The sequence below is a fragment of the Lucilia sericata genome, unplaced genomic scaffold (genome assembly GCF_015586225.1).
Source record: "Lucilia sericata isolate MDLA Ls3-8-SP2 unplaced genomic scaffold, ASM1558622v1 Contig003026F_arrow, whole genome shotgun sequence".
In the NCBI taxonomy this organism is placed as follows: domain Eukaryota; kingdom Metazoa; phylum Arthropoda; class Insecta; order Diptera; family Calliphoridae; genus Lucilia; species Lucilia sericata.
This window is the reverse complement of record NW_023996651.1, coordinates 5,133-18,208: the sequence shown is the minus strand read 5'-3', so window position 1 is coordinate 18,208 and position 13,076 is coordinate 5,133. Positions and strand designations below refer to the sequence as shown.

General features: G+C 34.2%; 3 protein-coding genes across 4 annotated transcripts; 1 reads left to right on the top strand and 2 right to left on the bottom strand.

Moving 5' to 3' along the window:
* Positions 1-5: 5 nt before the first annotated feature.
* LOC119614536 (histone-lysine N-methyltransferase E(z)-like) lies at positions 6-4,932 on the bottom strand. The gene is given in 11 exon segments (XM_037970656.1): positions 6-422; positions 484-528; positions 531-912; positions 969-1,105; positions 2,336-2,522; positions 2,682-2,782; positions 3,416-3,430; positions 3,604-3,764; positions 3,822-4,120; positions 4,122-4,614; positions 4,680-4,932. Coding segments are annotated over 11 exon segments (2,355 nt in total). The 5' UTR covers positions 4,805-4,932; the 3' UTR covers positions 6-12.
* Positions 4,933-5,244: 312 nt separating this feature from the next.
* LOC119614541 (nuclear envelope phosphatase-regulatory subunit 1 homolog) lies at positions 5,245-6,326 on the top strand. 2 transcript variants are annotated; one of them, XM_037970661.1, is made up of 4 exons: positions 5,245-5,508; positions 5,612-5,683; positions 5,764-5,898; positions 5,960-6,326. In XM_037970661.1, exons 1-4 carry the CDS (start codon positions 5,487-5,489, stop codon positions 6,103-6,105), a joined length of 375 nt encoding a protein of 124 aa, XP_037826589.1. In that variant the 5' UTR covers positions 5,245-5,486; the 3' UTR covers positions 6,106-6,326. The 2 variants fall into 2 exon arrangements, with proteins under 2 accessions (XP_037826589.1, XP_037826587.1); XM_037970659.1 differs by having other exon boundaries at positions 5,612-5,689.
* A 2,880-nt stretch (positions 6,327-9,206) lies between these two features.
* LOC119614534 (CYFIP-related Rac1 interactor B-like) lies at positions 9,207-12,043 on the bottom strand (the record flags this gene model as incomplete). Its single annotated transcript, XM_037970655.1, has 2 exons — positions 9,207-11,627; positions 11,769-12,043. Coding segments are annotated over 2 exons (540 nt in total), but the record flags the coding sequence as incomplete, so codon positions are not given.
* Positions 12,044-13,076: the final 1,033 nt, after the last annotated feature.

The window sequence follows — 13,076 nt, the reverse complement described above, 5'->3', positions numbered from 1 at the left end:
AAAATAAAAAAATTAAACAATTTCCATTTCACGTTCAATGCCCACAAATTTCAATTGTTCCGTAGGACCATATCTATAGTCAAAGAATAGTTCTTCTCCCGGTTGTATAGCACGTTTAGCGAAAATACCAATACGATGATCGCCTGTCACCATCATTACTTTAGCATAGCAATTGGGATTGATGGAATGATTGGCAAAACGTATTTTATTCCCCTTACGCGTAGCATCCACCACAAAATCATTATTCAAATTGAAAAGGAAAGAGCACATGTACTTATCATACACTTTGCCACGACGATCGGCTTCATCTTGCGATATAATTTCACCGCAATATTCCGAAATGAATTCATTCTTTTGTGCACCCTCCTTAAGGAATATACCCCAACCGGCTACATCTGAGGGAGCCATTAGTAATGTTTTATCTGTTGAAAATAAATAAGTAAATTTCTAATTTTATGTGAAAATTAAATACAAGAAACTTACGTAGACCCCGTTGTACACAAACATTTTTGCAAGTAATTTTAGTAATTTAAATTGATCCGCTCCACAAGCTTGACACAAATCCGGATCACATTCACGTACGGCCAAATAACAGGGACACTGTTTAGTATTACATTGAGCCTTGCAACGACAGCCTGGAAAACGATTCTGGCAATCACTGCTACAGTTGCAGAATTTTTCACAAAAGTTTTGTGTTTGTATGCAAGAACAATTCATATCGCAAGGACCGGGATGATCACAAGGTGTATAATTGTAGACATGATTCGAAGTGGAATCCTTTTTCAATTGTATCTTGCGACAATGTAAAGACCATAAACGTTGCTTCTTCTTCTTCTTGCGTGGTGGTGTATAATCCTGACGCAATTCTTCAATACAAAATTCGGCAGCCTCTTTTTGGGCAAATTCATAAACCTAAAGGGAAAATGTTTAAGTTTTTTCTCTACGGTTCATATAATAATTCATTTTACCTGTTGGCAGGTTTTCGTTAACATGGTCTGTGCTATGGCACAGTAATTTTTCAAAAACACTTTATGTAAGGTGCGAAAGAGCGACTGATCAGCTCCAGTCCAATCACACTTGGCATTTGATGTATTCATCATTCCAGCTGTTTTAAAAGGAATGTATTAGTTGTTATAGAAATAGAATTTGTTTGATCTAAAAAATACTTATTAAATTGTTCTATAGACACAACATGTCTTTACTGGCAATTCACTTAGATTCATATAGTGGTTGCTTGAAACAATAATCCTGAACCTTGAGTGAACTAAACAATCTTATGGCTCTATATCTGTCTATCTATCTCTATCTATATCTAGATCTATCTAGCGATCTAGCTATCATCGATCTATCGATCGAGCGAGAGAGCGAGCGAGCGAGCGAGCGAGCGAGCGAGCGAGCGAGCGAGCGAGCGAGCGAGCGAGCGAGCGAGCGAGCGAGGAGCGAGCGAGCAGCGAGCGAGCGAGCGAGCGAGCGAGAGAGAGAGCGAGCGAGCGAGCGACCGACGCGAGCGAGCGAGCGAGCGAGCGAGCGAGCGAGCGAGCGCGAGCGAGAGAGAGCGAGCGAGCGAGCGAGCGAGCGAGCGAGCGAGAGCGAGCGAGCGACGAGAGAGCGAGCGAGGAGCGAGCGAGCGAGCGAGCGAGCGAGCGAGCGAGCGAGCGGAGCGAGCAGCGAGCGAGCGAGCGAGCGAGCGAGCGAGCGATCGAGCGAGCTAGCGAGCTAGCGAGCGAGGAGCTAGCGAGCGAGCGGTCTATCTATCTATCTATCTATCTATCAGTCTATCTATCTATCTATCTATCTATCTATCTATCTATCTATCTATCTATCTACTATCTATCTACGATCTATCTATCTATCTATCTATCTATCATCTATCTATCTATCTATCTATCTATCTATCTATCTATCTATCTATCTATCTATCTATCTATCTATCTATCTATCTATCTATCTATCTATCTATGGTGATGATCAATGACCATTTGCTCTGAGCACATCCCTTCAATTACCACTATTTATGTCATTAATAGCAGAACGTAACAGCTACCGGAGAACTCTGTTGGAGCCACGAACTCGTGAAGAACTCAGGTTTGATATTGTTCATTTATTTGTGATGATCAATGACATTCGCTCTGAGCATATTCCTTCATTTGACACTATTTATGCGATTTATAGCAGAACTTCTGAAAAGGTCAATTTCCTCTTCCCACCCAAAATAGCTCCATTTTCGAATGATTCATATCGTCAAGAGGAATTAGTTAAGTTTTAACAATACAATAACAAATTGCCTAATTTTGTGTTTAAAATGTTGTTAAATAATCAGACTTTAGTATCTTACCCATTATAGAACTTATTTCCGCCGCAGCTGCGCTGGTTACAGTTCCATTTTCCTTTGTTTGATCATTGTTAAACTCTTTGTTGCTAAATTGGCTGTTACTATCATTACTATCCTCTGAACTGGCCTCGTTACAAGAATCAATAGGAGGAGTTTTACTATCCGCGGCCAGTTTTTCTTTCATACCATCCTAAAGTGTTTAAGAAAAAAATTTCGATGAAATTAAATTAACAATAAGGGAAGAATTTTTACTTGGGGAAAACTGTAAAATACGCCCTATTTTTCTAAATATTGTATAAAAACTTCCGAAATGCATATTGAAAATTTTGAGATTTGACTTTCTACTTACCAACAGCATATAACAATTATTACTGCAGGGTTCTGTAAATGGTTTAATTTCTGGAAAACGACGTTTTTGTAAGTTAGGACCAGCATGTCCAACTTGTAGACCTATGAAAGGAAATTTATTAATAAATATTTTCAACTTGTAAACTGTTCGAAACTCAAACTAATTTGAAATGATTATTATAAAAATGCCATTGAATTTGTTATTTGTTGGTTGATCAGTTTGATTTGAAAATGAATTAGAGAAACATTAGAGAACATTTCAAATGCCTAGTTTTATTTGTTTAAATAGTGCTAAGCAAAAAATGGAGTTTGTCAACAATTTAAACCATAACATACAATACAACATAATGCCAATTTTAGAAGAAAGGGGGAAAAGTTTCAAATCATACATATACACACACACAATTACTTTCATCTTCCCCTTAATCTATAGTTAAAAAAGGTATAGTTTTTGAAAATTATATTAAATAATGTTGAAACCAAAAAGTATGCGGTAAAATGAGTTTTTTTGCATAGTTTTAACTGTTTAAGATTGTTTGAAAGTTAAGTTAAGGATGTTTTTTTTTTTTTTTTTTGTTGATATTTTACATATTTCTGAATTTGTTAATTTCTGAATGCCTGAAAAAAATCTGAAGTATGAAAACATCGAATATATGGTAGAAAAATGGATTGGTGGTGGTCATGATGGTGTAGCAACATTCAATAAGAAAACATAGAACAACAGCTACAACTCACCGTGAGTTGGATGACCTAAATTTGTTGTAATTTTTTTTTAACATTTTTATGTTCAAACGGCATTAAATTTTGTTTTTTTTTTTAACACAATCATTTTTTTAAACCGATTTAAAAAAAGATAAAAAATAGTTATATATTTTAATTATAATTAAATAATTGAAATAACTTTAAAATAATTATATACTTACGATGCAAAAAGCAATCATATTTGAAACAACGTCTACAGAAGAGGGTGTGAAAAGAATGTAAAGTTCTTTCACGTGAAACACTTTCGGCCTTTTCACCATCTATATTGGGTGTGCATTCTTGAGGACGTTCCGGATCCTGATGTTCGGTAAGTTCTATGTATCTAAATGTTGAATGTATTAGCAATATGTAACTGGATTTCTAAACTAAATGAACTTACTTTTCTTTTAATTCTTGTGGCGTTCCCTTATCGGGGAAATTGGAGCTTATAGCTTGGAATATAATTGGAGGTGGAAAAGGCATTTTTTCCTTAACCGGATCTAGTTTTTCTTCCTCCGTTTTTTCTTCAGTTTTCACTTCTTTAGCGTCCTCTGACTTTTCATCGTTTTTGTCTTGCAATTTTTCCGACTTTTTGTCCTCTTCTTTAGACTCTTCATCAGACACCTTATTCTCCGATTTTAAATCTTCCGATTTTTTCTCTTTATCTTTTTCATCCACATCTACACTATCTTTTTTTCTCCTTATCTTCCTTGCTAACCTTAGCCTTTACATCATTATCCTCCTTCAAAGCCTCAATTTTCAAAGGCACTCCTGTAATCTCCTCAATTTCTTTGGGATAATTACGCATCAAAGCATGTACCAATTCCACAAATATGGCATCATCCATAAATGAAGGATCTTTATCACCATGAACCTTGCCATCATAATTCTTAATTAATTCCTCAATAAATTTGCCATCTTTATCGAGAACTTCATCACCCATATAAGGAATATTGTGTAAAACAGTTTCATCCTCCACCATAAAATTCTGTTGAGTGGGCGCCCAGGTATACATGGTGGGTATGGGCGTTACGGCATTGATAACACATATAGGCACCTGCTGTGAACCAGAGCCATTATACATAGTCACTTCCGCTCGTTTGACACAATCCACATGAGGGGGATCATAGGGTTGGACCTGCCAAACCTTAGGCTCACAATACAAGTCCTGTACATTGTAGTTGTGCTCATCCCTAAAGAAAATTTACACATTTTTTAATAAATATAAAAAATTTTCTTTTTTTTTTTCAACAATTACCAATTTTTAATCCACGCTTCCTTTATCTCATCTGCTCTTTTGTAGCGTTTCTGTTGTCTTATTTTAATATATTCTTTTTTAACACGTCTTTTCCATTCTAGCGGTACTTTTACATTGTTCGGCATTTTAATTTATAGTTATTTAATATTTTTTCATGAATTATTATAAAATTTATTAAAATTGTCCGTAAATTTTCACTTGTTTACTCGGCGTCTGCAAAATATTTGTTGCACAAATGCCAACACAAAAGAGAATGAAGAAAGGCGCAAAAATGTGTTTAAAAAATGAGAGCTAGCAGAGATGGGAGTAATAAATTTAATATTCTAAACAAAAGTATTTTCAAAAATTAACTTTACTTGCAATTTCTGTTTAATGAAAGAAAAATATTAAATTCTTTTTATTTTTTGTTCAATAAATATACATATATACATATTTAATAACATTTTCTTTAAAAAAAATCAGTTTGCTTAGCAAACACTTAAAAATATGGCATCTCTGTTTTTGTTCTTTTTTTATTTACTAAAACTGTTACGACACACCCTGTGTTCAATGTCAACGCATCATTTATTACGAATGTCAGATTGTAAAGAGTCGTATAGAAAAGAAAAAGTCAATGGAAAATGTAAATTTTCCTGAAAATATTTATCTAATCATTAAAAAACTATAAAATATTATAAACTAAATACAACAAAAGTATCATTTAAAACTGTTAAGCAATAAAGAAATACCAAAAAGAATTTTAATATAAAAATATTCTACTAAAAGTCTTTTTTCTCAACCAACAATAAACAACAGAGACAACAAAACATGGAACCCTCAGCCTGTGAAGGTAAATATTATTTACACTTCTTGAATTTAAATTCCAAATCAAAAACAAATGAACTTTGACTTAAAATATATCACAGAATTAAAATTTTCTTAACATATTCTAGATTTAAAAGCCTTTGAAAGACGTCTGACAGAGGTGGTGTCTTCCTATAAACCCTCAACTGTACGCTGGCGAAGTAAGTGTAAGATTTCAATTATAAAAGTTAAAAATTTTAATAAAACTTAAACAATTTATTTTTCGTGCACAAAAAAAAAGTTGTTTTAGCTGTTATATCTTTATGTACCGCCATTAGCGCCTGGTATTGGCTAAGAGATCCACGCACCTCGGTGGTGCCTTTAACAGAATCACTGCTCATACATCCTGTGTTTACCTTTGCCACTTTAATTTTAGGTAAGTTTATTAAACAAACAATACTATTTTGTTAATAATTTCATTTTGTTTTCTTTTCCAGTTATTTTATTTGTTTTTGGCATACACAAGCTGGTCATTGCTCCTCAGATTATCACCTCACGTATGCGTAGCGTTCTCAGTGATTTTAATATGAGTTGTGATGATACGGGGAAATTGATATTAAAACCTCGACCTAATAACAATTAAAAAAAGATTTTTTTATAAAGTACCTTTTAGAAATGCTCGTGTTTTTTATTTAATTTTGGCTTCCCATTTGTAGGATATATTTTAGTATATTATTGGGATTTTTGCTTTCTGTTGTCATTTACAAATATATTCTCTATTAAGACATAACAAGATTATTGTTGTATTTTTATATAGACTAACAACTTAGTAATAAAATATACTTATATTAGAAAGACTCCAAATTGAGACAATTTTGTTAAATGGGTTTCTTTTTTGATAATAAATGCTAAATGTATGAAAATGAGTGTCATCTTTGGAAGATAAATTCAATTGGCTATGAAATTTTTATATAGCCAATTGAATTTATTAAATTCAATTTTCGGATTGAGTTATACCCGTAAATATTTTGCACAACATTTGCAAGTAGCTTTCATAAAAAATGCAGAATAATTTTTAAATTCCGAAAAATTTTCTTTTTTATAGAAATTTGCAAAAATTCTCCTTTTCCAAACATTTTTTCGATACAAATTCTATTTTCTACGTTTTATATAACATCTTCGAAACATTGTCCTTTTTATAGAACATTTTTGTAAAAATTCTCCTTTTTATAGAAAAATTTTAGAATTAATCAAATCGTTCTCATTAAACATTGGAAGGATTATAAAATATTTATGCCCTTCTCAATGACTGGATACATACAGATTCCCGAGCTGGACAAAGAATAAGATCCATCTTCCCCTCATGCGATCAGCTTACCTTGCCGAAATTATATTGCCCGTGTCCCTTGACTCATAAAAGGGAATTGTTCAAATGTTTCGCAATATCATTTATGGACCAGTCAGGATTTTAATAATAGCCTGGTTATTAGTGAGAATTCAGATATTCAATAATATCTGAACCAATTTGTTGCCATTTAAATCGCTCATATATCCCAGCTTGAAGAATACTATAATCATCATTGAGTTTAAAAGATTGCTGCACGATATCGGAAAGATGTAAATCTGTTCGTTATTTTACATAATCCTTATGCAAGAGTCCGAAATACAGAAACATAGAGCGATCATAACTAAAATTTTCAGGCCTAAAAAAAAAGCGATATTAAAATGGTTCCCAAATACATCAGTCATCAAGTGGCATAGCAAACCATAATTAGAGCTTTTTCAATTTTCATTCAACCCTGCAAAAATTATGGCAGTACATGATCCATTTAGGTTATCCCATAGCTGCTCCCCTTTAAACATTATTGGAGTACATAATCCGTTATGTAATCCTACGTAATGCAGACATGGATCATGTTTATTTTTTAAAGATAACTTGATCCATAATCCGTTTAGTAATCCTACGTAATGCAGACATGGATCATGTTTATTTTTTGAAGACAACCTGATACATAGCCTACATTACATACCATCATTTTAGCAATGGAGGAGTTTTGGAATTAGTCTGACTTTATACATATACATGAATGTACATTCATTAAGTGGTTCTCACCTAGGACATCACAATGTTAAATGGAACATAGTTTTTTCATATATTTAGATTAGTTTTAAGCCAATCCTAGTTAGCAGCTTCTTTTCATTATGAATAAGGCCGCTAGTCTCGCACTAGAGCATAGGTCAACTTTAATCGTGACCGAATCCGGATATACATATTTTACTTTATGCTGAATTCTGTAAGATAAACTAACAGTAATTATCCTCAGGTTTGTAATAAGTTTTCTAATCAAATAGACCGGAGGTCGGGGTTCGATTCACACAGAGCTTACACCTAGGCCACCACGGAGAGGGAAGAGACGGCAGGCGGGCAAGGAGGGGGGAAGGAAGGAAGAAAAACGAAAGAGCGAGCGAGCGAGCGAGCGAGCGAGCGAGCGAGCGAGCGAGCGAGCGAGCGAGCGAGCGAGCGAGCGAGCGAGGCGCGAGCGAGCGAGCGAGCGAGCGAGCGAGCGAGCTAGCGAGCGAGCGAGCGAGAGCGAGCGAGCGAGCGAGCGCGAGCGAGCGAGCGAGCGAGCGAGCGAGCGAGAGAGCGAGCAGCGAGCGAGAGCGAGCGAGCGAGCGAGCGAGCGAGCGAGCGAGCGAGCGAGCGAGGCGAGCGAGCGAGCGAGCGAGCGAGCGAGCAAGCGAGCAAGCGAGCAAGCGAGCAAGCGAGCAAGCGAGCGAGCGAGCGAGCGAGCGAGCGAGCGAGCGAGCGAGCGAGCGAGCGAGCGAGCGAGCGAGCGCGAGCGAGCGAGCGAGCGAGCGAGCGAGCGAGCGAGCGAGAGAGCGAGCGAGCGAGCGAGCGAGCGAGCGAGCGAGAGCGAGCGAGCGAGCGAGCGAGCGAGCGAGCGAGCGAGCGAGCGAGCGAGCGAGCGAGGAGCCAGCGAGCGAGCAGCGAGCGAGCGAGCGAGCGAGCGAGCGAGAGAGCGAGCGAGAGAGCGAGAGCGAGGGAGCGAGGGAGCGAGCAGGAGCAGCAGCGAGCGAGCGAGCGAGCGAGCGAGCGAGCGAGCGAGCGAGAGAGCGAGCGAGCGAGCGAGCGAGCGAGCGAGCGAGCGAGCGAGCGAGCGAGCGAGGGAGACGAGCGAGCGAGCGAGCGAGCGAGCGAGCGAGCGAGCGAGCGAGCGAGCGAGCGAGCGAGCGAGCGAGAGCGAGCGAGCGAGCGAGCGAGCGAGCGAGCGAGCGAGCGAGCGAGAGAGCGCAGCGAGCGAGCGAGCGAGCGAGCGAGCGAGAGAGCGAGCGGGAGCGAGCGAGCGAGCGAGCGAGCGAGCGAGCGAGCGAGCGAGCGAGCTAGCGAGCGAGCGAGCGAGCGAGCGAGCGAGCGAGCGAGCGAGCGAGCGAGCGAGCGAGCGAGCGAGCGAGCGAGAGAGCGAGCGAGGGAGCGAGGAGCGAGCGAGGCGAGCGAGCGGAGCGAGCGAGCGAGCGAGCGATCTATCTATCTATCTATCTATCTATCTATCTATCTATCTATCTATCTATCTATCTATCTATCTATATCTATCTATCTATATCTATCATCTATCTATCTATCTATCTATCTATCTATCCATCTATCTTTCTATCTATCTATCTATCTATCTATCTATCTATCTATCTATCTATCTATCTATCTATCTATCTATCAAATAAAATAATTTAATTCAATTACGTTTTATGTTTTTTACTAATAGATTTTATTTTAAATTTCTCTTCTTTTTTTAATTTTTTCTTATATAAATACATGATTTTATTTGTTTTAATTAAATTTAGTGATTTTTGTTATTTATTTTTATTATTTTTGTTCTTTAAATTTTTGGTACAAACATTATTTATATAATTTTTTATTTATTTTATTATTATTAATTAAATTTAGTTAAATACAATAAAAAAGTAAAAGAAAAACAAACTAATTGGATATAAATACTACAATTTTTAAAAAAAATTTGCGCATAAAATATTTTCACTACAAATTTCATTAACGTTTTAATTTCACTTTTTTTTTAATTTTGTTAAAAAACAATTTTAAATGCAATTTGTTGGGATTATACATACAAAATCTTATTGTTAAAAAAAGTAAAAATAAAATTTTGATTGAACTCATTTTTTTCATAGGTATTAATAAAGTAGAACTTTTTTTTTAAGGGGAAGGAGATTATATAAAAAGAGTGGGAAAATGAAAGCACTTGAATATTTATTGATTTATAAATAAATTTTACCTTGGGAAGTTTTGTTTTTTTAGAAATTAACAAGGTTTTTTATGTTTATATTATGATTTTTGTTTTGTTTTAAGCCACGATAAAGTTTATAGTTTTTGTATGTTTAAGAATCTTCTTTATAGTTTAAGGACTATGAAAGTATAGGATTTGTATTTTAAAAATTTTGCTTTAAAAGTTGTTGTTTTATTCTCTAAAATATGTAGAACTTGGGGTAGATTGTTTAAGGTTTTCATTATACACTTGAAGTTAAGAAAAAGTTATTGAAGGATATAAAAGGGTTTTTGAAATCTCTCAATTTGTTTATTGATTTTCAACTTGTAGGCTTAAGTTATGACCTAAAATCTTTTACAAATTTCTAAAAGTTATGTGTATTTGAAAATCTTTATTAAAACACTATAGGGGACTTCTTTTGTTTTATAAAATTACAACTATATGTATTTGCCATTTAATATGTTATATTATTTAAATTATTTACTAAATTTCTTTGTTATTTTTGTTATTAATTGCAATATTTTGTTTAAATTTACTTCTTCTCAAGTATGATATAATTTTCAATTTTCTTTTAAGACAATTTCTTTAATTATAACTTTAAAAGTTTTTTTTTGTTAGTTATTTTTACAATTAATCCTTTAGTTTAAACATAAAATAAAAAAAGTAGATATTATTAAATTTTTTAAAAAACCAATTATGTATTATAAAAAGTTTATTGTTTTTAATTATTTATAGTATTTATCTAGTTTTGCTTTAAATATTATTTAGGGAATTTATTTTATAAAAAGGATATGGACTCATTATTGTTTCAATAATTAAATGCATATTGTGTGTGTGTGTGTGGTAAAATCTAATTGACACCAGCAAAACGAAGTTGAAGTTGAAGCAAAAAAGGATATTAATTAAAATAAAACATAATATGCATATAGTAAAATCTTAATAAAAAAAATAATCACATACATATATAAAAATAAAACAATAATTACTTATTTATACAATATATAATCGTTACTCGATTTTTCACTATAATTTAATTAATTACTTAACAAAACAGAACAGCTAAAGAATACTAATAAGAAAAATGTTTAATGTTTAAGAAAAGTTTTAATTCTTTATTCGTTGAAGAAGGGTTAAAGGGATAGTGTTATACAGTCCCACAAACTCTCCACTTAATATTTTCGACCACATTTATAACTTCAACAATTTGTAAAACAAGAACTTCTTAATCATAACATTTAAAATCGGAAACAACTAAAAAAAAACTTATTTATATTGCTGGTGATTTATAGTAAAATACATATAAAGTTGCTATAAAGTAAAGTTAATTTTGGTTTTCATTTCTTTTTCTTTACAACCACAACTTTTGTTTAAAAATAATCATAAAAAATAATAATTAAACTTAAATAAACAAAATTAAAAAAAAAAAACATTAAAAAAAATAAAACAAGCACATACATACAAATGGTAAAAATATTAGAAAATAATAAAATAAAAAAAAATACATAAAATAAACGGTGTTTTTATCTCTCAGTTTTCCAAACAGAAAAAAAAATAAAATAAAATAAAATGCTAACAACAGCACACTTCATCTATTTGTTTTAAAAAACTGCTCCTCTTTGTGTATTATGCTGCCAATAAATTTCGTATATTTTTGGGCGTATTTTCTTCATTTAAGTGTTTGGTTGTATACCGCAGAGCATTTAGCAGGGGTTCTGCTTTTATGGCTGGCTGAGCTTGTAAGAGACGTACACAACCTTTGACATCGACATGAGCACCGCGTGCAAACGCCCCCACTGGATGGACATGATCGTAGAGAATAACTAAACCGACCATAACTCTTAAAACAAGCAGGTGGGTTTCTTCACGTTCGATTTGTTGTAGGAGTTTACTGTAAATAGAAAAAAAAAGAAATACAAAATAAATATGCAAACATTAGCATAAAAAAAGGATTGTATGTAAATTTGTATCCAAATTGTTAAATCACTTAACATTTAAAATAGAATTTCAAAATAATACTAAAACTACTTACGGATTTTCCAACATTCTCAGACACACTTTAGCCATTGTACCCAGTGTTTCTGTTGTATTCTCAACATCATCAGCATTATCATTTACAAATTTCGAGGTAGCTTCACTTAAGACTTTTAACATTGGTGTGGCATGGGCATAAAACAATGACATACGATTCGCCAGTTCAGTTGGTACCAACATATTATTTGTGGCATCAATACGTTGTCGACTGACGATACGTCTGTAATAACTGAAATCATTTTGTATCGCAGGTGTTTTCATCTGAAATTGAAATTAGATGCATAATGGACATTAGTAAATTTTAGTAAAATTATTCTTAATTTTAGGGAATTTCTTACAGCAGTCAGTGTAAAATGTTTTGTCAACAATTCTAAAAAAAAGTATTGTGTGTTTAAAACTTTAATTTTTTCTTAGTTCGATAAATTGTCTATTTCTTATATATTTTTACTCTTTTTAGAGATTACCCACAAATTTATGTAGAAATTATGAAAAATTATACATTAATAAATTTTTTGTGCAAAATTGCTCCTTTTCTCCAAATTATGGTCCAGTCTACAGTCCAGACTATAGTCCAGTCTATACTCTAGTGTATAATCTAGTCTATAGTCTAGTCTATAATCTAGTCTATAGTCTAGTCTATAGTCTAGTCTATAGTCTAGTCTATAGTCTAGTCTATAGTCTAGTCTATAGTCTAGTCTATAGTCTAGTCTATAGTCTAGACTATAGTCTAGTCTATAGTCTAGTCTATAATCTAGTCTATAGTCTAGTCTACAGTCTAGTCTATAGTCTAGCCTATAGTCTAGTCTATAGTCTAGTCTATAGTCTAGTCTAGTCTATAGTCTAGTCTATAGTCTAGTCTATAGTCTAGTCTATAGTCTAGTCTATAGTCTAGTCTATAGTCTAGTCTATAGTCTAGTCTATAGTCTAGTCTATAGTCTAGTCTATAGTCTAGTCTATAGTCTAGTCTATAGTCTAGTCTATAGTCTAGTCTATAGTCTAGTCTAGTCTAGTCTATAGTCTAGTCTATAGTCTAGTCTATAGTCTAGTCTATAGTCTATGTCTAGTCTATAGTCTAGTCTATAGTCTAGTCTATAGTTAGTCTATAGTCTAGTCTATAGTCTAGTCTATAGTCTAGTCTATAGTCTAGTCTCTAGTCTAGTCTATAGTCTAGTCTATAGTCTAGTCTATAGTCTAGTCTATAGTCTAGTCTATAGTCTAGTCTATAGTCTAGTCTATAGTCTAGTATATAGTCTCGTCTATAGTCTAGTCTATAGTCTAGTCTATAGTCTAGTCTATAGTCTAGTCT